The 18,812-nt window shown below is 40.0% G+C and overlaps 1 protein-coding gene across 1 annotated transcript; it reads left to right on the top strand.

Moving 5' to 3' along the window:
* The first annotated feature begins 1,330 nt into the window (after positions 1–1,330).
* LOC111319230 (uncharacterized) lies at positions 1,331–10,377 on the top strand. Its single transcript, XM_088727438.1, has 6 exons — positions 1,331–1,459; positions 5,584–5,893; positions 6,330–6,608; positions 8,052–8,182; positions 9,090–9,327; positions 9,764–10,377. Exons 1-6 carry the CDS (start codon positions 1,436–1,438, stop codon positions 9,904–9,906), a joined length of 1,125 nt encoding a protein of 374 aa, XP_088583564.1. The 5' UTR covers positions 1,331–1,435; the 3' UTR covers positions 9,907–10,377.
* The last annotated feature ends 8,435 nt before the right edge of the window (positions 10,378–18,812 follow it).

The following is an 18,812-nucleotide window of genomic DNA, read 5'->3' as shown; positions in this document are numbered from 1 at the left end:
ATTTTCAAATTACCCTTAAGTTCTCCTACCTTTGAACGAGCTTCATTTTATTTCCAGTTGTTTTAGCTCCACGGCAATGAGCCGTCGCTGCAGCTGTTTCACGGTACATTGTAGTGTTTTTCGAGGTAAAATTGCTCCAGGTACATCTTCTTTTCTTAGATTTATGCTTTCTGATTTTCTACTTTCGATAACTTTGATTTTAATACCATCTACTTCTGTTGAAATCTTACTGTCATCGCTACAATCACATTCCGCGCTAATTTCCGCCATGTTTGTTTTTACCCGTGGGGGCCCCCCACCCAATTAATCCGATAAGTGCTTGCGGCGTGACTTCGTTCCCAGGCTATCACTCTTTTCCAAAGTGGACTAGCATTCTAAAATTTAATTATGAAAAAGAGTCATACTGTAGAATCTTGCGCTTGAAATCAGGAAAGTCAGATGTTCTAAAAGAATCCGGAAGAGAGTTCCATAGTTTTGAAGCCATATATGAAAAGGAGTGTAGACCATAAGTAGTATAGTTTTTGTAGACGGTAGAGACAAAATATAATTTCCCAGTAGACTGTAGGATACAGACCGGAAACTAAACATATTCCTTAGATAGCCTGGATAGCAGGTAAAAAACAAGCTCTTGTACAAAAAACAAGCTCCGTTAAGGTTATCTCCGAATTTGATTTGGCATGTCCGTAGACACATTATATTCTTCTACATTATTCTCATCACTTTTATGCTCATTTACGATAGCTTCTGCTTGATATCTTCGGAAATATTCGCATGAGACGCTACTTTGTTTTCTTGATAGAAGGTTTGGCGCGCCAAATACGTCATCTGACGTCATTTGATGCTATTTTAGTTATTGACAACGAGCTTAGTATGGGTTCTAAGGTGAGCACTTTGCACTTAATTCAGTAAATATACTACTCGCAGTAATCATACTGTACTGGAAATACTCGCATGTTGTAAAATTACTATAAGTCAGTTAACTCTTCTACTTCTATACGTGTGACGTGTTTCGATTGATAAAGTTCAGTTAGCCTTTGGCAATGAAGGAAAGATAGTCTCTTTGTGTCTGAATGACGATACTACAAATGCAATTTGAGATAACCTTGAGCGTTTACATGGCCTAAGTGAACAATTAAAAAGCTGGCCCTCATAGGAGGGGCAACCTTCGTAGTTGATACAGGGTTGCTAGGGTAACCCTACCCGACAGGTAAACACAATCACGAAAAATACTAGAGGAGGGTCACCCTGACTACTAGTAGGGTGACCCTATCTCCATGGAAACAGGCCCTAAAAATAGTCTTCTTCATGCGGTCACCGGCGGATCACAAACGTGTTACGTCAATTTTCCTAGCCAATCAGCGGTTTTTTTCTGTAGTGTCATTCCAAGTGGGTGGATTATTTTCTGACCATACCTCAGCGAAACGAAGTCATCAAAATGTCTGGATACAGGGATCGAAAGGTTAGACATCCTTCTTTACCTCTTTTTATAATGTTAAAGTTTTCATATTTCCACTTTGAAAAACGTCATTTGCATCTTGGACCTTTCTTTGCTAGAAAACTACATTCGACAAATAGAGAAGCCTTGGCTGTGCTCTGTTGCAAAGCACGCAAGGAGCGGCCAGAGCACGAAAGAAGCGTAGGAAGAAACACGAGATGTAGTGGAGTGTTTTTTCTCTAGTCGCTTCTTAAGGGCTTTACAACAGAACAGAACATACTCAAGACTTCTCTGTCTGCCCTAAAGTAAAGAATTAATCCGTTAATTTGCCAAGCATAACTTTCAATTTTCAAAACACCATTTTTTCCTGAGGGAAGGATAGTGTCGTCAGCAGGCTACTATAATAAGCAAATAATTCACCTTTTAGGCAACAGATTTCACGTATAATGTCACGTGATTTTTTATGTAAACAAACCGCAAAAGTTCAGACATCCCGTCTCAAGAAATTTACTTCACGTGCATGATCTACGAGTCGCTATTACTTAAAAAAAAGTAAATTAAGTAGTTAAAAATGTCGTACAACCCAAACGGCGGCGACGAGTTGAAGTTGTTTGCGGTCTTCAGGGAAAATGGTTGGGAATATTAGCATATCATGAATTATTAAATTGTCTGCATCATTGGTTTGATCTTTTTCGAAGTTTGGATCCACTGGCAAAACCATTCTTTTGACTGCAGAGGCGAAGTTTTCAGCGCGAAGTTTTCAAATATCCGCTCACTGAAACTCCACGTTCCTGCAAATATTTTTTAATTTCTGCCACATTCATGGCGTTAAAGTCGCTTTTATTCTTCTGATTGGTCATTTTAAACCTGGAACTTTTCGAGTTTTTCCGAATGTTGAAGACTTCAAGCAATGGAAAAATTATATAGTCACGGGAACATGAAATAGCGACTCGTAGTTCGTACACGTGCAGTAATTTCTTGAGACCGGATGTCCAAACTTTCGCGGTTTGTTTACGTAAAAAATCACGTGAAACTATACGTGAAATCTAACGCCTAAAGGGTGAATTCACTCGATGAGCGGCCGATGAATTCTCAGTAAAGATGGGCCGTACGGCTTTTTCGAATCAATATGATACCGAGTGCAATATTTACTTTTTTCTTCGAAGCCGATACTCTGACGTCATTAAAATAAGTAGTAAGTCACGTGATCTGATTGACTAAATGAAGGCACTCTACGGTTTTCTGTTCAGTTCTCTACTGTAGCATCAACAAGGCAGTCGAACAAGTCAAAAATTTCAATTTATTGAGACTCATTTTTAATTTTCCTGAGGAAATGAAGAACACCGCAATGGTACAATCTTTCTACTTACTAGTAGCTTCAGATGATTTCTGGGACAATTCATCGACTGAAAAAGTCGACATTTCCCGACTGACAACGAAACAGTTCTTAAAAAAGTAATATGTGTGATTCTCTGTGCAGCGAACAAAGAGAGTTGTGACAAAGCAAAGCATAAGTTTGTTGAGCCTTTGACGTCATGATGACGTTTTTGCGGGCTCGGCTGGAACATGTTTTCGGCAATGGCGGACGATTTTTGGACGACTTTGAAGCGGTAAAAATTGGTCATCGAAGGTTTGTTTTGAAATTTTAATTGCAAAAAGGGTCTTAACTTGACCCAATTCAACATTGTGTAAACAATTTAGGCCAAAATAAAATGGTCAATTTTTGTCTCAGGGGCACTTTAAGCAATATGCAACTTTCAATTGAATTCATGATCATAAGGCGTACAATGAAAGGTTATCAGTCACTGCACGGATCACTGACTAATAATGAACAAACACGGGTGCACGACTTATTATGGATCCTGCGCTTCAGGGACCGTTCATTTTTCACGAGGTAAAGGGAGCTGGTGGGATTTTTTTTAACTTTCATTAAAAAGTTGCATGACCCCCCTCAGTCGTTTCATTTTTTTTCCATGACCCCCCAATACAGGTAAATTTTTTTCGGTGACCCCCCCCCCAAAAAATCGTCAATTAAACCAATTCTACATACTGTAGGGTAACACAGTATCTTTTTGGCATTATCAAGGTAGTACAATTCACAGTACAAATGTATCTGTCACTTTTAACTGTATACAATAAAGTCAGCAAAAAAGAAATGTGCCAGCTTGCTCTCAATTCGTTGAAGAATCGAAAAAAAAAAAAAAAGAAAAATCAGTCTTTGATCTTCTGGTTATGGCTCTTCCCGAACGTGTTGTGGCTGGCCTCTCAACTTCTTCGTCATCGATGAAGGCAAGAATGACATCACTTGATTCGTGTCTATCACCAGAGTCAATGTAATCAATTTCATTCTCCTCATCACTGTTACTTCCGCTTCCGGTCCACTGTTGTCGTCTTCTCCGCTACCGTCGTTATCACTGTCTAGCAAAGGTTCATTTTCAGCTTCGTCTCTTTCTCCCATTCTTGTTTGTAGTAGATCAGTTCCTTCAGGATTCATTTGGAGAGGCCAGTGTCTGGTAATTACCTTAACCTTGTCATTTTTGGTGCTCTTCGGATACTTGTCTTGTCTATGGTGTTTGAGGTATATGTTTAGCTCTGGCACTCGGAGCTTTTTTAGTTTTCTCGGATCCTCGCATAAATCTTTCCAAGCATAATCTTCATAATTTTTCTCCTTCGCCTTCTCGCATTCCTTTGCCCTCTTCTTAGCCCTCTTCTCCTTTTTGAAATCTACCATATCGAGATGCGTCAGGTATTGAACGACAAACTTTGGCTTAACAATAACCTCGTCAGAAAATGCTGCTACGCTTTCTGAATCTGACAAAACTAGGCTGCCACTGCCATACTCCTTCTTCAGCTCTACTCTGGGCTGCCAATCGTCTACATTACGACCCTCCCTTGGAGTGTTGTTGTATGATAGGTAACGGTAATCGGGAAGACAGGAATGATTCGGGAAAGGCTTCGGACATCATTTCGTTCATTAACTTCCTTAGCTTTAAAATTGCAGTCTGCAGCCGCGAAAACGTTATTAAAAGAATAAGGAATTCTTTAATAGATTTAAAAACTATTTTTTTTTTGTTTCTGTGGGGATATATCTTTTAAGAATAGCAAAACATATCCTATCTAAAATATTTTACGTAACCCCCTCTTTTTGCTATAATTTTTTTTAGTTTACCCCCCCTGGAGGCGGTTTTTTTTTTCGGTAACCCCCCAAATCCCACCAGCCCTCCCCCACCTTGTAAAAAATGAACGGTCCCTCAATACTCGATGCATCAGAGACTCCCTGGCATACAGGACCATACAGGGTCCCATACTTTTAATTAGAACTATTTAACCTTCCTCAGTGCTTTTCTCGCGCGAGGTTTTTCTTTAGTAAGCCAGGCATAGTAGTTTGCAACTCATTTTTGTTAATCCAGATATGTCCTTGTAATGCCGGGATTGTTGTGAGTACTGATTTTGTTGCCGTTGTACTGAGTAACTTTACATTTACAGTTAATAAAATCGGGTCCTATTTCACAGTGAAACGTTGTACAGGGGAATGGAAGAAACCGCCACTTTGACCGGTACACTGCGACAATCCCATATTGCACATAAAGGCGAACATGCACGATCTTGACTTCGGAGTCTTTTCGGCTACTTATCAGCGGTTAGTCGCGGGAGATTTAAGGCGCGGGTAGGTCACGTACAATATCGTTATTCTTCGCTGGTATCGATATTTCTCGATCCAACCTCGGTATCGCTAGTATCGAATATTTGGTATCGGTATCGGCTCATTCTTAATTTTCAGTGGCTTGTTTCACTGCAATGACAGGAGCTCGCCTAATGAGGTAGCCGCAATGGACCTCAGCATGATCGCAGTCGCTCTGACATCTTCATGAATCTTATGAATTTTAACAGTTATGCCAGGTTGGTTGTAACTTCAAGCTTTATTATGCCTGTTTTGTACGGTGGCTCATAAGCTATATATGGGTTTTCTCGTAGCAAGTTACTAACTTGCGATGGCGTAACTTGCGATCGCAACTTGTGACTTGCGATCGCAACTTATAACTTGCGATCGCGACTTACAACCTGCGACCGCGACTTACAACTTGCGCTTTTGAATAAAGAATTAAAATTGATTGTATTTATAAAATTAATTTCTTTTTTTGTTTCAGATTTCCCGCCCTCATACTGAGTGGGTTCCTTCAGGGGCTGGCTACTTCACTTCAAAATTTTTAGTATCTGAGGAAAGCATAAAACATATTTCTCCTGGGGTAATAAAGTCTTTGAAGTCCTTTGCTGTGAATTCTGAGAAGCCATTCACCATCGCTGACTATGGCTGTGCTGACGGAGGGACCTCCATGCCATTGATGTATGCATGCGTGAAGGAATTGAGAAACTTGTATGGAAATGAGCTTGAAATTCAAATCAATTATGAGGACAGACCAGAAAATGACTACAACTCAATTTTTTATTTTCTGCAAGGTAAAGATTAACTGTAATTTCTATTTGATTGTTCAACTGAGTTCCTGAATATAGATGAGAAGGTTTGTTTACGAAACAATTTTCTTCCCCCCATGTAAAAATCCATGCATGTCAGTTAAAATGATAACCCCCATTTTCAGGGCCTCTCCTTTTCCTACTGACCTTGAGTGTAGTGGGTGAGGGTAAACGGGATACAAATACCAGGTGATTGTTTGTAATAATAATAAAAAAATAATTTGAGTAAGCTATATCTTCATTCTTTAACAAAAGCAACTTGTGATAGCCTTCAAATAAATGCAATCTTAACGAAACTTTTCAGAGTCATAGACACTTTTTATGAATTGATTGTTGTATTTGAACGGATAAGGAAAAAATTCATTAAAGCAACCTCTGGTAATCCTCAGTTAAAACTGCGGCTGTACACATTTTGTTCTAGGTTTGCTGCCACATTCATCCAGCTATCTTCTGGATTTCCCAAATGTCTTCGTATCTGCATCAGGAACCAGTTTTTACGAGCAATGTTTTCCCAGTGAGTCTGTAAATTTGGGCTTTTCCTGCTTGGCAATTCAGTGGCTGAGGAAAAAGCCCTGCAATTTGACTAAGGCTGTCCTGTGTTGCTTCTCCGAAGTCCAGAGTGAGAGAAATATGTTTACCAAACAGGCTGAGAAAGACTGGGAACAGTTCTTGTTAGTGAGAGCTAAAGAACTCGCCAAATGTGAGAAGAAATGTTTACAACAACTGCGAAGAAATTCATGTTTATCAAGCTGCAATAAGGGTAGTTACGAAGACGAAGACCCCGAAAACGAAGACCTAAGACCCCCTACGAAAACGAAGACCCATTACGAAAACGAAGACCCCCCTACAAAAACGAAATCCCATTAAGAAAACGAAGACCCCCTACGAAAACGAAGACTCATTACGAAAACAGAGACCCATTACGAAAACAAAGAATTGATACTAAAACAAGTTCAAAAGAGGTTGGTTTTACCTTTGTGGACAATAATTATGTTCATGAGAGTAGTTTCGAAAGCGAAGACCCCGAAAACGAAGACCTACGACTCCATACGAAAACGAAGACCCCCTACGAAAACGAAGACCCACTACGAAAACGAAGACTGAGCCATTACGAAAACGAAGACCCATTACGAAAACGAAAACCCCTACGAAAACGAAGACCCATTACGAAACGAAGGCCCCCTGCGAAAACGAAGACCCAGTACGAAAACGAAGACCCCCCTACGAAAACGAAGACCCATCACGAAAACGAAGGCACGTTTCTAATACAAATTCAAGAGAGGTTGGTATTACCTATGTGGACAAATATTATGTTCATGAGACACACAACGAAAACGAAGATCCTTACGGAAATCTTGAATTTTGAATTTGGCACGTCTGTAATTTAATACGGAATAATTCAACAGTAGAGCCCATGGAGCCTTCAATGGGACTACTTTAAAGCTAAAACGAGATTAAATCGAAGAGACATGGCATGCATATAGTGGTATACGATGAAGCAACAAGATATAAGTTTATCCATGAAATTGACATCGACTAACGGTAATTACACTTCCGGCGAGTAAATATATACTGTTGTTTGAATAAAACATGGAATTCGACCGATTGCTTTCAATAAAACTTTTCTTGCGGGTAAAAAATTACAAATCAATACCTTAATCAAAGCCTTACCCTACTCCTCCTTCGTTTTCGTAATGGGTCTTCGTTTCCAGAAAGGGTCTTCGTTTTCGAAATGGATCTTCGTTTTCGAAATGGATCTTCGTTTTCGCAGGGGGTCTTCGTTAGCAGGTGTCCGTTTTCGGGTCTTCGTTTTCGTAACTACCCTGAAATAAGTCCACATACTACTTTGCACTTTCTGCTTAGTAAATTTACACTCATTGCTTTGGCTGTTTACCTATAAAGACCAAAAAAATAATATGCAAAGGTTTTTTTCGCTGATGTTTCGTGTATCTCATATGGAATAGAAATACTTGGTATAACTACTCACGAAAGTGCCTTCCAGAGAGGCAGTCACCATGTGACAGTGAAATCTCCACCAGTTGCGGATTAAGTATGGCGCTTCCTCTCACGCTTTGTGTACTGATGATACATTATAAATTGCTCTAGTGGTATCCATAACAATTACGATGTTTTATTTTTGTAGGCGGTAGGCTTGTAGTGATTTTACCCTGTCAAAATGGAGGAGAAATTGAAAGTAGCCCCTCAGCTCTTGTAATCTATAAGCTATTGTACAACGTGTGGGAGAGCATGGAAAAAGACAAGATCATTTCAAAGGTAAAGTGAACTTTTTATGAATTTTATCTTTTTAATCAATGTGAGCCAGACTTTTAAACAATTTTTTCTCCAATTGCCCCAGATAAATTTTTAAATAAATACTTTGGTTTTATCAACTGAGTTGATAATGTAAATTGGCCACCATAGAGAGTTTTTGAAGTTGAGATTTGGAGCGTTAGCCCTTCTTCAAAAGGAATGACGAAGGACTAATACTCAAATCGTTAGCTTTGGAAAGTCTTTACAGTTTAATGTCAGATTTCGTGTGCGCTTGGCCAAGTCTCTTGTGAGGTTTTGTCATTCCACACTAGGTTAAACCTCAGCGTATCAAGTAAGTGTTTTTATCGCTCGTTGTTTTTGCCTTTATTTTTTTGGAGAAGGATAGTTTAACTACCTGTAAACTCACATCAAAGGAATAGAACATCACAGAATTATCAAGGATAGTGAGGCAATTCTCAAGGTTATGGACGATGACCCTTGCTTGTTTGTAAAGTTTTCGCAAACAGTTTTGTAGTCGAATGGTGTGCTGAGCATAGTTGATCAGACTGCATAAAATGTGGAGTTGACGGTTGTTATTGTAAGGGTTCTTCTTTTAGTAGACAATTATTGACTTCGAACCTGTGCTTATAAGAGGTTTATTGACTCTCAATGAACTCCCATGAGTTACCACGACATCATTTCTCCTTACAATATCGGTACAAAATCAAGAAGACAAGTCAGTGAGAAAGAAAAAAAAATATCAATAAGGGGGATTGTTAGTTGAACCAATTTCAAGTTCTCCAAGCTAACAACATTAGAATTGTTTGGCAGCAAGAAGATTGCTAATGAGATCTTGGGAGTGAAAAGGTTTGGGGTGTTCTCGTCATGAGTTCATATGTATTCTAACGTGCCATTTCTCTTAACACCACAGAGAGAAATGGAAGAAATGACCATCCCTGAATATTTCCGAACTTGTGAAGAACTGGTGGAGCCATTCATATCAGATGCATCGCCGGTCAGAAAAGCTGGTCTCAATCTTGTCTCTATGGAATTTAAAGAGTTTTCTTTACCAGAGAAAGCCATGTGGCAAGCTACTGGAAATGCTAAAGCATGTGTGAGACTGATGACTGAACAAACCAGAGCTTGGAGCAATTCCTTTTTTCAGTCTGGTAAGTAGACTTTTGAACAACTATTCTTTAAGTGAAATCTGGGACCTTACAACTGCTTGGCCGAGGAAGGTCTTAGTGGGCACAAGACTAACCACCAACACTGAGGTGAAAAGTTGTTCTAGTATACACCCAAAGGTAAAGACTTTGACACCTAAAAAGAATGTTCCATGAATAACAAGATCCAACAGCCTAATGGGGAATGTTCATACAGATACATAATCAGTGAATCACTTTTCTCACAATTAACAAAAAGCTTTCTTTTGATAATACTTTTCATCCAGGAATTAGTGTGGACAACGGCTAACATTTTTCACCACGTGCTAAAGGTTGAAAATTGGGAAATGGTAGGAAGGCCCTTGGTCCTGGAAATGATTACATATGTATCTAGGTACTCGTGAATGTCAATAAATGTCACTGTATTTTTTCTTTCTCACAGCACTCGGTGACCATCATTCTGCAGAGGAGAAAAGTGTGATTCTGGACGAATTTTTCTATCGTCTTGAGGAACAAGCTTTGCTTTCTCCTGAGGAGTACATGGCTGTGATAAAGAATGCATTTATAATTATTGAAAAGTCATGACCGTGATAAAGAAATTCCCTGAGCTTGCTCCCTACTATGATATATTCTTTGTAAAAAATGCAATGCACTATATATGACAAGGCTTGAAATCCAAATTTTAGTGTATGCTTTTAAGGGAGAGGAATGCAATAGTGTGTCTTATGATGCTGTCAATGCCTGAAGAGGACTAGCATTATGCAGTCAAAATGTTGTTATCCACATCTCAAGTGACGATATTGTGAGAGAAACAATTACATTAAGTTTCTCATTAAGTGTTATTTATGAATAACCACAAGCAATCTTCCTATAATGTTTTGCATAACGCTTCAAAAAGTCAGAAGAGAAGGCAACCAGAATTGTAAGTAGTTTTAGCGATTTTCTTGTAACTTTTGTAACTCCTGTAGTTAGTTGTATCAGTTCTGTAAAACATTGCAACATATATATTTTCTTTCCTTTGTAGTTTGACAAACGTAAAGCACATAACTTTACTGTTATTAAACTCAGTGTTTGTTCAAAAATCTGCTTCTTCGACGTCTCTTCCGAAAGGATAAACATATATCCAATTCATATAATATTCATACAAATATCCAGCAAACAGGGACTGGTCACAATTATCAGGTAGTATTTGCAATCTTGATCTAAAACCAAATTATCTTGGCTAATTTACAAAGAAATCTTTTGCAGCTAGAGGGGAGAATTAACAATCAGAACTTGAGAGTTAAAAGAATTTTAAAAGGAAGTTACGTTACCATTTGCAGTATTTCTTCAATTCTTTGCAAGTGTTCAGTCCCCTTACCTGGTTATCACAAAATTTACTAGACATTCCAGGTTGAACACTTCTCTGTAACCCACTATTCTAAGGAAAAATCAGCTGGAGTCTTTGAAAGTTGGTCTTTGAAACTATTTGAGTTCTTGTTCATTGCACTTTTTCGTTGTACTGCTTTGAAATTGGCAATGAAGCACTTGCAAAATTCTATACTTCAAATTTATAAGTGAACCAGGGTTGTGATCTAGCAGTGCCCAGCTGTTGCCCGGCTAGCTCCTCACTGTCTCTTGGTTGGATTTTCTCTCATATCCTTCTCTGCTACACGTGTGTCCAATATTTGGTATGCATGTTCCTCCTCAATCAGTATTGAAAAGAGCAGTGTGGAAACTGGAGGGAGGTTATAAAGCTGGAGTAAATACCTCTTGTTGTTGTTCTTCTGATGAATCATCTCCCGAAGTCTGACGAGATTTTGTTTTCTCTCTTGGATCGTTCTTCATAGTTAAATTTAAATGATGCCTCCTGCCTGCACTTACAGGATAATGAAACTGAAATATTGGGAAAGTGTTTCAAACACCACTGATAGCTATTTTTTTAAGACTTGTGCTGTTTTTTGTGTTTGTATTTTGTGTTACTTGGTTCACATTTTTCAGTAACCTTGAAAACTCAGAGAGATGTTCAGCCGTTTCAATGCAACATTCATTCACAATCAAAGTCTGTGGCAGAAGAAGAATTTATCAAGTTATAGCAGAAGCTGACCAGTGAACAAGCCAGTCAGTCTCCAAAGGATAAGATTTAACCACTTGAAAGAAACCTGACTCGGAAACAAATCATCAGCAACATAAACAACACATAAAACTTAATCTTCAGAAAGAATACACTAGCAGACATGAGTGATGTGATCTGCAAAATCTCCTACCACAACGTTAAAATTGTTTCAGTGTCACTTCAGATAGAAAGCACCAGTTCTTTGATCCAAGTTGTAACAAGATTTTTAAGATTACTTAATTTGTACACAGCAAGGCTGCAAATAACTAACGGGCAGTCGCCGGTCACGTTGTCCGGTCAAACATGCTTTTGCTCGGACACTACCCGTTTTTGGCCGGTCAAATTTTAACAGTCCGAACTCTTGCGATAGTGAACTCAGATTGCACAGTAATCCTTTTACAACTAAAAAACAAATGAATCCAAGTCGGTCTGGCAATAAAAATTACAAGTCAATAACTTTACTACTCTTTACTGCAGGAGCAGCCTCGCATTGAGTAAGTGGTACGGTTACGCAAGATACAACCGCAATTGTCCGTTTTACTTTACATCTGGCAAAATCACTTATAATTAAATATTACACTCAGAGCCCTTTTTTTTAAAGTTACAGTTGTGAATTTTTGTTAGGGTAAAAGAGTGGTCGGATTCTCCAGGTTTTGGGCCTTTAGCTCTCTTTTTGCACTTTGCAACAAATGCTACTTGGAGTATTCTCGATGGAACAAGATTATTCTTCGTGAAGGTGCTTTCCGATCATTCAATCGATCAAAGAATCAATCACTTTATTTAAGAGTAAATGATGGTATCTAGCCAAAGGTAAAACCCTCTACTAACTGGGAACACTTAAATAAAGTAAATAAAATAACGGAAGACACGATGTTTTGCGGTCGCGACAGGACTTGATGACATCGCGGAGATTTGCGACTGCCGGGAATTTCTCGACCACTAATTTGTCTACTTTTATGTTGGTTTTTTTCTCTTTTGGAAACATGACTGGGTCCCTTGTGATTAGTAAACAGTTAAAAATTAAAATTTCCTTAAACGAGTCGGTAAAGGACCGGACAAGATCTCCGGCAAACCAAGGATTTGTCCGGTCAGTACCCAATTTTGACCGGACATTGTCCGTTGACTGGCCGTTATTTGCAGCCCTGCACAGGGCTTTAAAATATGCTCGTACTGAATGACTAAGATATATGTAATGTCGTAAGTCAATCACGTTGGATCACGTGATTAGAGAGTATTATTAAAAAGTAAGGTTTTTACTACAAGCAGGGCGTTGTGATTCATCTTTACTTTAGCTCTGTTCGAGACTGATACTCTCGATACTACATCTGGCGACGAGGATGGGATAATTCAAGAATCCCACCGTCAATATTCATATCAACACTGGTTTTCATTGAGGAGTTCGCTGTGCACATTTTTCTGGAAAGAAAGTGCTGCTTGCAATGCGCTCAACTCTGTGAGACCTCATGGCGGTTTCGCTACCAAGTTTTCCACCGTTCGACGTCCATGCCGATGGCAGTGCAGGTCCACGATGGAAAAGATGGCTAGGACGCTTAGAACGAATGCTTATCGGAATGAACATCACAGCTGCGAAAAGGAAACGAGCTTTGTTGCTGCATTATGCCGGCCCCGACGTAGACGAAATTTTCGACACCTTACCAAACACTGGAGAAGACGGCGACTATAACACGGCGGTCGCGAAACTTAACGAGTATTTCTCCCCACAAGTCAACACCACATATGAAGTATATAATTTTCGCCAGACGAAGCAGAAAGAGGGTGAATTGCTCGATAGTTTTCACACCAGGCTTCGCCAACTCGCGAAAACCTGCGCATTCAGCGATGCTAACAAAGAAATTAAAGAACATATTATTCTGACGTGCAGTTCCAGCTCACTTAGACGCCTAGCGCTACGTGAAAACCCAACGTTAGAAGGTTTATTGAATCTAGGAAGAGCATTAGAGGTTAGTGAAAAACAAGCGAAAGACGTAGAAGATACCGGAGGCGAATTCGAAGCCGTCAACAAAATCAAACCAAAAGAAGAGAATCGGCAACGCCGCCCGCGCGACCGGCGTGACACACAGTCACGCAATCGTCGTTTTGGAAACAAGCAAGGCAAATCTCCTAGAAAGTGTGGCAACTGTGGCGGGTACACACCTCACAAAAACCCATGTCCTGCGCAAGGAAAAATCTGTAAAGCCTGCGGGAAAATTGGCCATTTTGCTCATGTTTGTCGTTCTAAACCTCGTACCGTGGCCTCCGTGGAAACTGGTCAAACCTCTGATGAAGAATATGAGTACGTTTACACTGTCGACCATCAACAAAACAAGAAGCCACCCAAATGTCAGCTACAAATCAATGGAACAAACGTGAATATGATGATCGACTCGGGTGCATCTGTTAATCTTCTAGATGAAACAACCCTTTCAAAGAATTAACAGTCACGGCAGTGAAAGCCTGCAACCTGTTCACACCAAGATTTATTCATATGGATCTAAAGTCCCTCTTCCAACCCTGGGAATCCTCACTGCGACCGTGAAATCCAGTAACGCGAGCACCTCTGCCCAGCTGATTGTTGTGAAAGGAGAAAACGGAAATCTTCTCAGCTATCACACTGCGAAGAAACTAGGTCTGATTGCGGTTTCTATTAATACTGCCACCGTCACTGAAAAAAACAAAGACGACCCGGAGTCTCTAAAAGAAGAGTTCAAATCACTGTTTGGAGGCATAGGGAAAGTACCGAAAAAAAAAGTGAAGTTACACATAGACCCCGATGTTACACCCCGACAACAACCCCAGAGACGAATTCCATTTCATGTTAGAGACGATGTCGAAAAAGAGCTTGAGAGACTTGAGAAACTCCACATCATCGAGAAAGTTGAAGGGCCTACACCCTGGATCAGTCCAATTGTTGTCGTCCCCAAGAAATCCGGAGAAGTTCAAATCTGTGTTGATATGCGTGAGGCAAACCAAGCAATTAAGCGAGAAAAGCATCTCATGCCAACCATTGATGACCTTATTGCTGATTTGAATGGTGCAACGCTTTTCAGTACATTAGATCTGTCCTCAGGATATCACCAGCTTGAGTTATCACCTGAAAGCCGTCATGTCACAACCTTCAGTACACATGCTGGCCTAAGAAGATACAAACGGCTGCCTTTTGGAATTAATGCAGCGTCAGAAATTTTCCAGGAAACAATCAGGGAACTCCTTACTGGCCTCCCAGGATGTAAAAACATCTCAGATGACATCATAGTATTTGGAAAAGACCAGGAAGAACACAACAAGAATCTCAGTGGTGTTCTACAGAGGCTGAAAGAAAACAACCTCCGTCTGAACAAAGACAAGTGTGCGTTTTCCAAAACTGAAATCAAGTTCTATGGTCACATTTTTAGCTCTGTCGGTGTTAGACCTGATCCAAAGAAAGTTAAAGCAATCCATGAGGCACAACCTCCTCAGAACCATAGTGAACTGAAGTCTTTTCTTGGTATGGCACAGTACGTGTCCCGATTCATACCAGACTATGCCACAATCACGACCCTTTTGCGCCTGTTGACCCGACAGGACACCCCTTGGAAATGGGAGCAAGAAGAACAAAAAGCATTGGACAAGCTGAAAGAAGCCCTCATTGGGGATCAAATTATGTCTTACTTTGATCCAAGAAAGAAGACCGAAATCATTGTCGATGCGAGTCCAACTGGTCTTGGTGGACTGTTAGTACAAGAAGGCAAAATTCTTGGTTATGTGAGTCGTGCTTTGAGTGACGTGGAAAGTCGCTACTCCCAAACAGAGAGAGAGATGCTTGCCGTAGTATGGGGAGTGGAACATTTCCATCTGTATGTTTATGGTGCCCAGTTTTCTGTTATTACTGATCATAAACCTCTCATTGGCATCTTCAAGAACCACAAGCAAACCTCCCCAAGAATGGAAAGGTGGAAACTTCGACTCATGCCCTACGACTGTCAGCTGATCTATCGACCTGGAAGAGATGCCGAAAACCCTGCTGATTACATGAACCGACATCCGTGCCCCACAGCACCAGAGGGACAAAATTTGGCTGAAGATTATGCCAACTATGTATGCTCTAATACTGTACCAAGAGCAATGACACTCGAAGAAATAAAACAAGAAACCAGAAATGATGCAGAAATGCAAGCTGTCATCAAGGCTGTGGAAACTGGCCAATGGGATGTCCCTGACGTCCAGAAATACAAGAAGCTCAAGGAAGAATTATCAGTTTTCAATGGACTAGTATTGAGAAGAAACAGAATTGTGATACCATTTACCCTCAGAAGTAAAGCAGTAGACCTGGCACATGGTGGTCACCCGGGGATTGTCAAAACAAAGCAACTCATCCGAGACAAAGTGTTGTTCCCCGGAATTGACAGACTAACAGAAGAGAAGGTCAAAAACTGTCTTTCATGTCAAGCTGCATCGACCAAGTCACCACCGTTTGAACCCCTTCGAATGACGTCACTCCCTAGCGGACCTTGGAGAGAAGTCGCAATGGATTTCGCTGGACCGTTCACCTCTGGTGATTACATCATGGTAGAAATAGATGAATTCAACCGTTTTCCGGAAGTAGAAATACTGACCTCAAGATCAGCAAAAGTTGTGATCCCTAAACTTGCTGCGATATTCTCAAGACAAGGTATTCCCGATGTCCTGAAAAGTGACAATGGTCTACCGTTTAATGGCCATGAATTTAAGAACTTTTCTGACTACTTAGGATTCAAGCATAGAAGGATCACCCCGTATTGGCCAAGAGCAAATAGAGAAGCAGAACGACTGGTTCAGACCTTCCAAAAGTCTATCAGAATTGCTCACCTAGAAGGCAAAAATTGGAAGCAAGAGTTGTACAAGTTCTTACGACAATATCGTGCAACACCTCACTCCACCATCAATGTGTCTCCAAGTGAAGCCCTAAACAGTAGAAAACTCAAGACCACAATACCAGAGTTACCAATCACCCAACACCAGCTGCCACGATGCAAACTTCAAGATCCATAAGCTAGCATCGCCCAGAGAGATAATCTGCAAAAGCATAAAATGAAGGTCTATGCTGATCTCAAAGCGCATGCTCAACAACGAGAGATTAAGCCAGGAGAAGTTGTACTCATTAGACAACCCAAACAGAACAAGCTCAGCACTCCATACAATCCAAAACCATTTATCGTGGAGGAACAGAAAGGTACCGTGGTCACAGCGAGTAATGGTTCACAGACTGTTACAAGGAATTAATCGCAGTTCAAAGTTTTTCCGAAACATCTTGCACCCTGCCAAGAGAATGGTGGAAGGAAAGATGAAGAAAAGACACAATATCCATCCGAAATGAAAGCTGACGCCTTGCCGAGACGATCGAAACGACAGATCAAACCTCCTGTCAGGTTTTCAGACTATGTACAAATCATCTATGAGAAATAGGCTGGAAACGGAACTTTTCTGATTCTCTGAGAACGTTGACATTATACGGAGTGTTTGAAGGAAAAGAGATCTCAGTTTAAATTCAGTTTGAATGTTGATTATTGAACTTTGATTACCGAACGATGGAAATTGTTTTGTTGAGAATTTTAGGACGTTTATCACTTAAAATGCAGTTAGTAATGTAATGTAATGTAATGTAATGAACGTTCTTAATACGCATTTAAGAATCTCAATGCGCTTACAATAATTTTTTACTAAGGTTGAGATCGGACGTCAGCATTATCAGGCGCCTCTGGCAGCCGCTTTAGTCCATGTAACGACCTCACCTTTTCCCACCCATCCCACCCCAGGGGAGGACATCCATCACACAGTAATCTCGTGCGTGGGAAATTAACGTCTCCTACCCCCTAACCCTGCAGGAGACGGGACCTCCATTTATTCGTCCCTATCCGAGAAGACTAGAATATCTAACCATTTCTTGATGTTGAGAAAGGAAGCATATTCTTCTCAGTTAATTTTAAGACCCTGAGTGTTGGTCCGGCCGGTATTGAACTCTCGACCTCCCGCACAGCAGTCCGGCGCTCTCCCAATTGAGCTAACCAGGGGTAGTCACCTTGTGTTCTTTTCATCCGAAAAAAGAGGGAGGGATGTAATGTCGTAAGTCAATCATGTTGGATCACGTGATTACAGAGAGTATTATTAAAAAGTAAGGTTTTTACTACAAGCAGGGCGTTGTGGTTCATCTTTACTTTAGCTCTTTTCGAGAATGATGCTCTCGATACTACAATATACTATTCTACCTGCTTCCACTTATTACATAACCAGATGATTCAAATGCAGCAATCTCATCACTTGGGAGCCCGACCTCACCACGGCAAGGGATTCGCTTACCTTCCTTCACATACTGTGCCATTGCTTCACCTTCACCAGGCAGCAGAGCTTCTCCAAAGCTGTTGAAAACGGACAGGATTAATAAACACAAATGAAGAAAGATTTGTGAGGGAACTCTACTGCCTTGTATTCATTTTGATCTGTGATTAAGTGCTGACTGAATGCCATAATAATAATAATAATAAGACAAAAGACCGTAATAATAATAATATTAATAATAATAATAATAATAATAATAAGACAAAAGACAAAGAAGTATGGAGCACTTAGACTTGAGCTGACAAAACAACACCCAGGATACAAGATCTCACAAGTAAACATCATTATAGATGTACTTTGAGGATGGTCTGAAGCTATGGAAACTGAAATGAAGGGCTTCTTTGGTACAAGATACAAAGAAATATTGCTGAGAATGCAGAAAGCTGTATTAAGTAGCACTCTGAACATTGCAAGAACATTTAAACTGGTAACATCCTAAAGATTTTAAGGACATGATTTGGTTTCTATGAACAGTATTTTATGAACATTTTGAGTTAAGGATATTTTATGATATTTTAAGTAATATTTTATGAGCCGAACAGTAAATCATGAACATTAAAAAAAAAAATCTTAGTATTTGGCCAATTGACACTTTTATTGTTTTATATTGATCATTTATATTTAAGTAGCAGTACATATCATTATAGTTAACAGTCCTGTCATGCAGATAAGCTAAAAATTTTCGCCCTATCTTGCTTACCTCACTAGCATCCAAACGTGCATACTGAATAATAAATAATTTACATTTATTTTTTACTCCATGGCTCACAGGTTACGGTTTTCGCCCTGTGCTGCCTGATTAGAATGTAGCATTCAGTTGATTTCTCTGCGATAATAATACCTTTACGTATGATGCACGATCCTCGCAGTAGATAGCGCTATTTAAGCAATAGCGAAAATCAGACCTGAAAAAAAATCAGGCCTGTACGGGATTCGAACCACTGACCTCTGCGATACTAGTGCAGCGCTCTACCAATTGAGTTAACAAGCCAACTGGGAGCAGGCCGTTAAGTTGATTCGTAATAAACCCGTGAAAGTGATAAAT

This window comes from Stylophora pistillata, chromosome 7 (genome assembly GCF_964205215.1).
Source record: "Stylophora pistillata chromosome 7, jaStyPist1.2, whole genome shotgun sequence".
In the NCBI taxonomy this organism is placed as follows: Eukaryota; Metazoa; Cnidaria; class Anthozoa; order Scleractinia; family Pocilloporidae; genus Stylophora; species Stylophora pistillata.
This window is presented reverse-complemented; position numbering and strand designations above follow the sequence as displayed.

Excerpts from the sequence above, each read along its gene's own strand:
- LOC111319230 (XM_088727438.1), top strand. The coding sequence starts at position 1,436 with ATGTCTGGATACAGGGATCGAAAG. Across the intron at positions 5,894-6,329 it reads AATTTTTTATTTTCTGCAAG|GTTTGCTGCCACATTCATCC; the intron begins GTAAAGATTAAC and ends ATTTTGTTCTAG. Across the intron at positions 8,183-9,089 it reads AAGACAAGATCATTTCAAAG|AGAGAAATGGAAGAAATGAC; the intron begins GTAAAGTGAACT and ends TTAACACCACAG.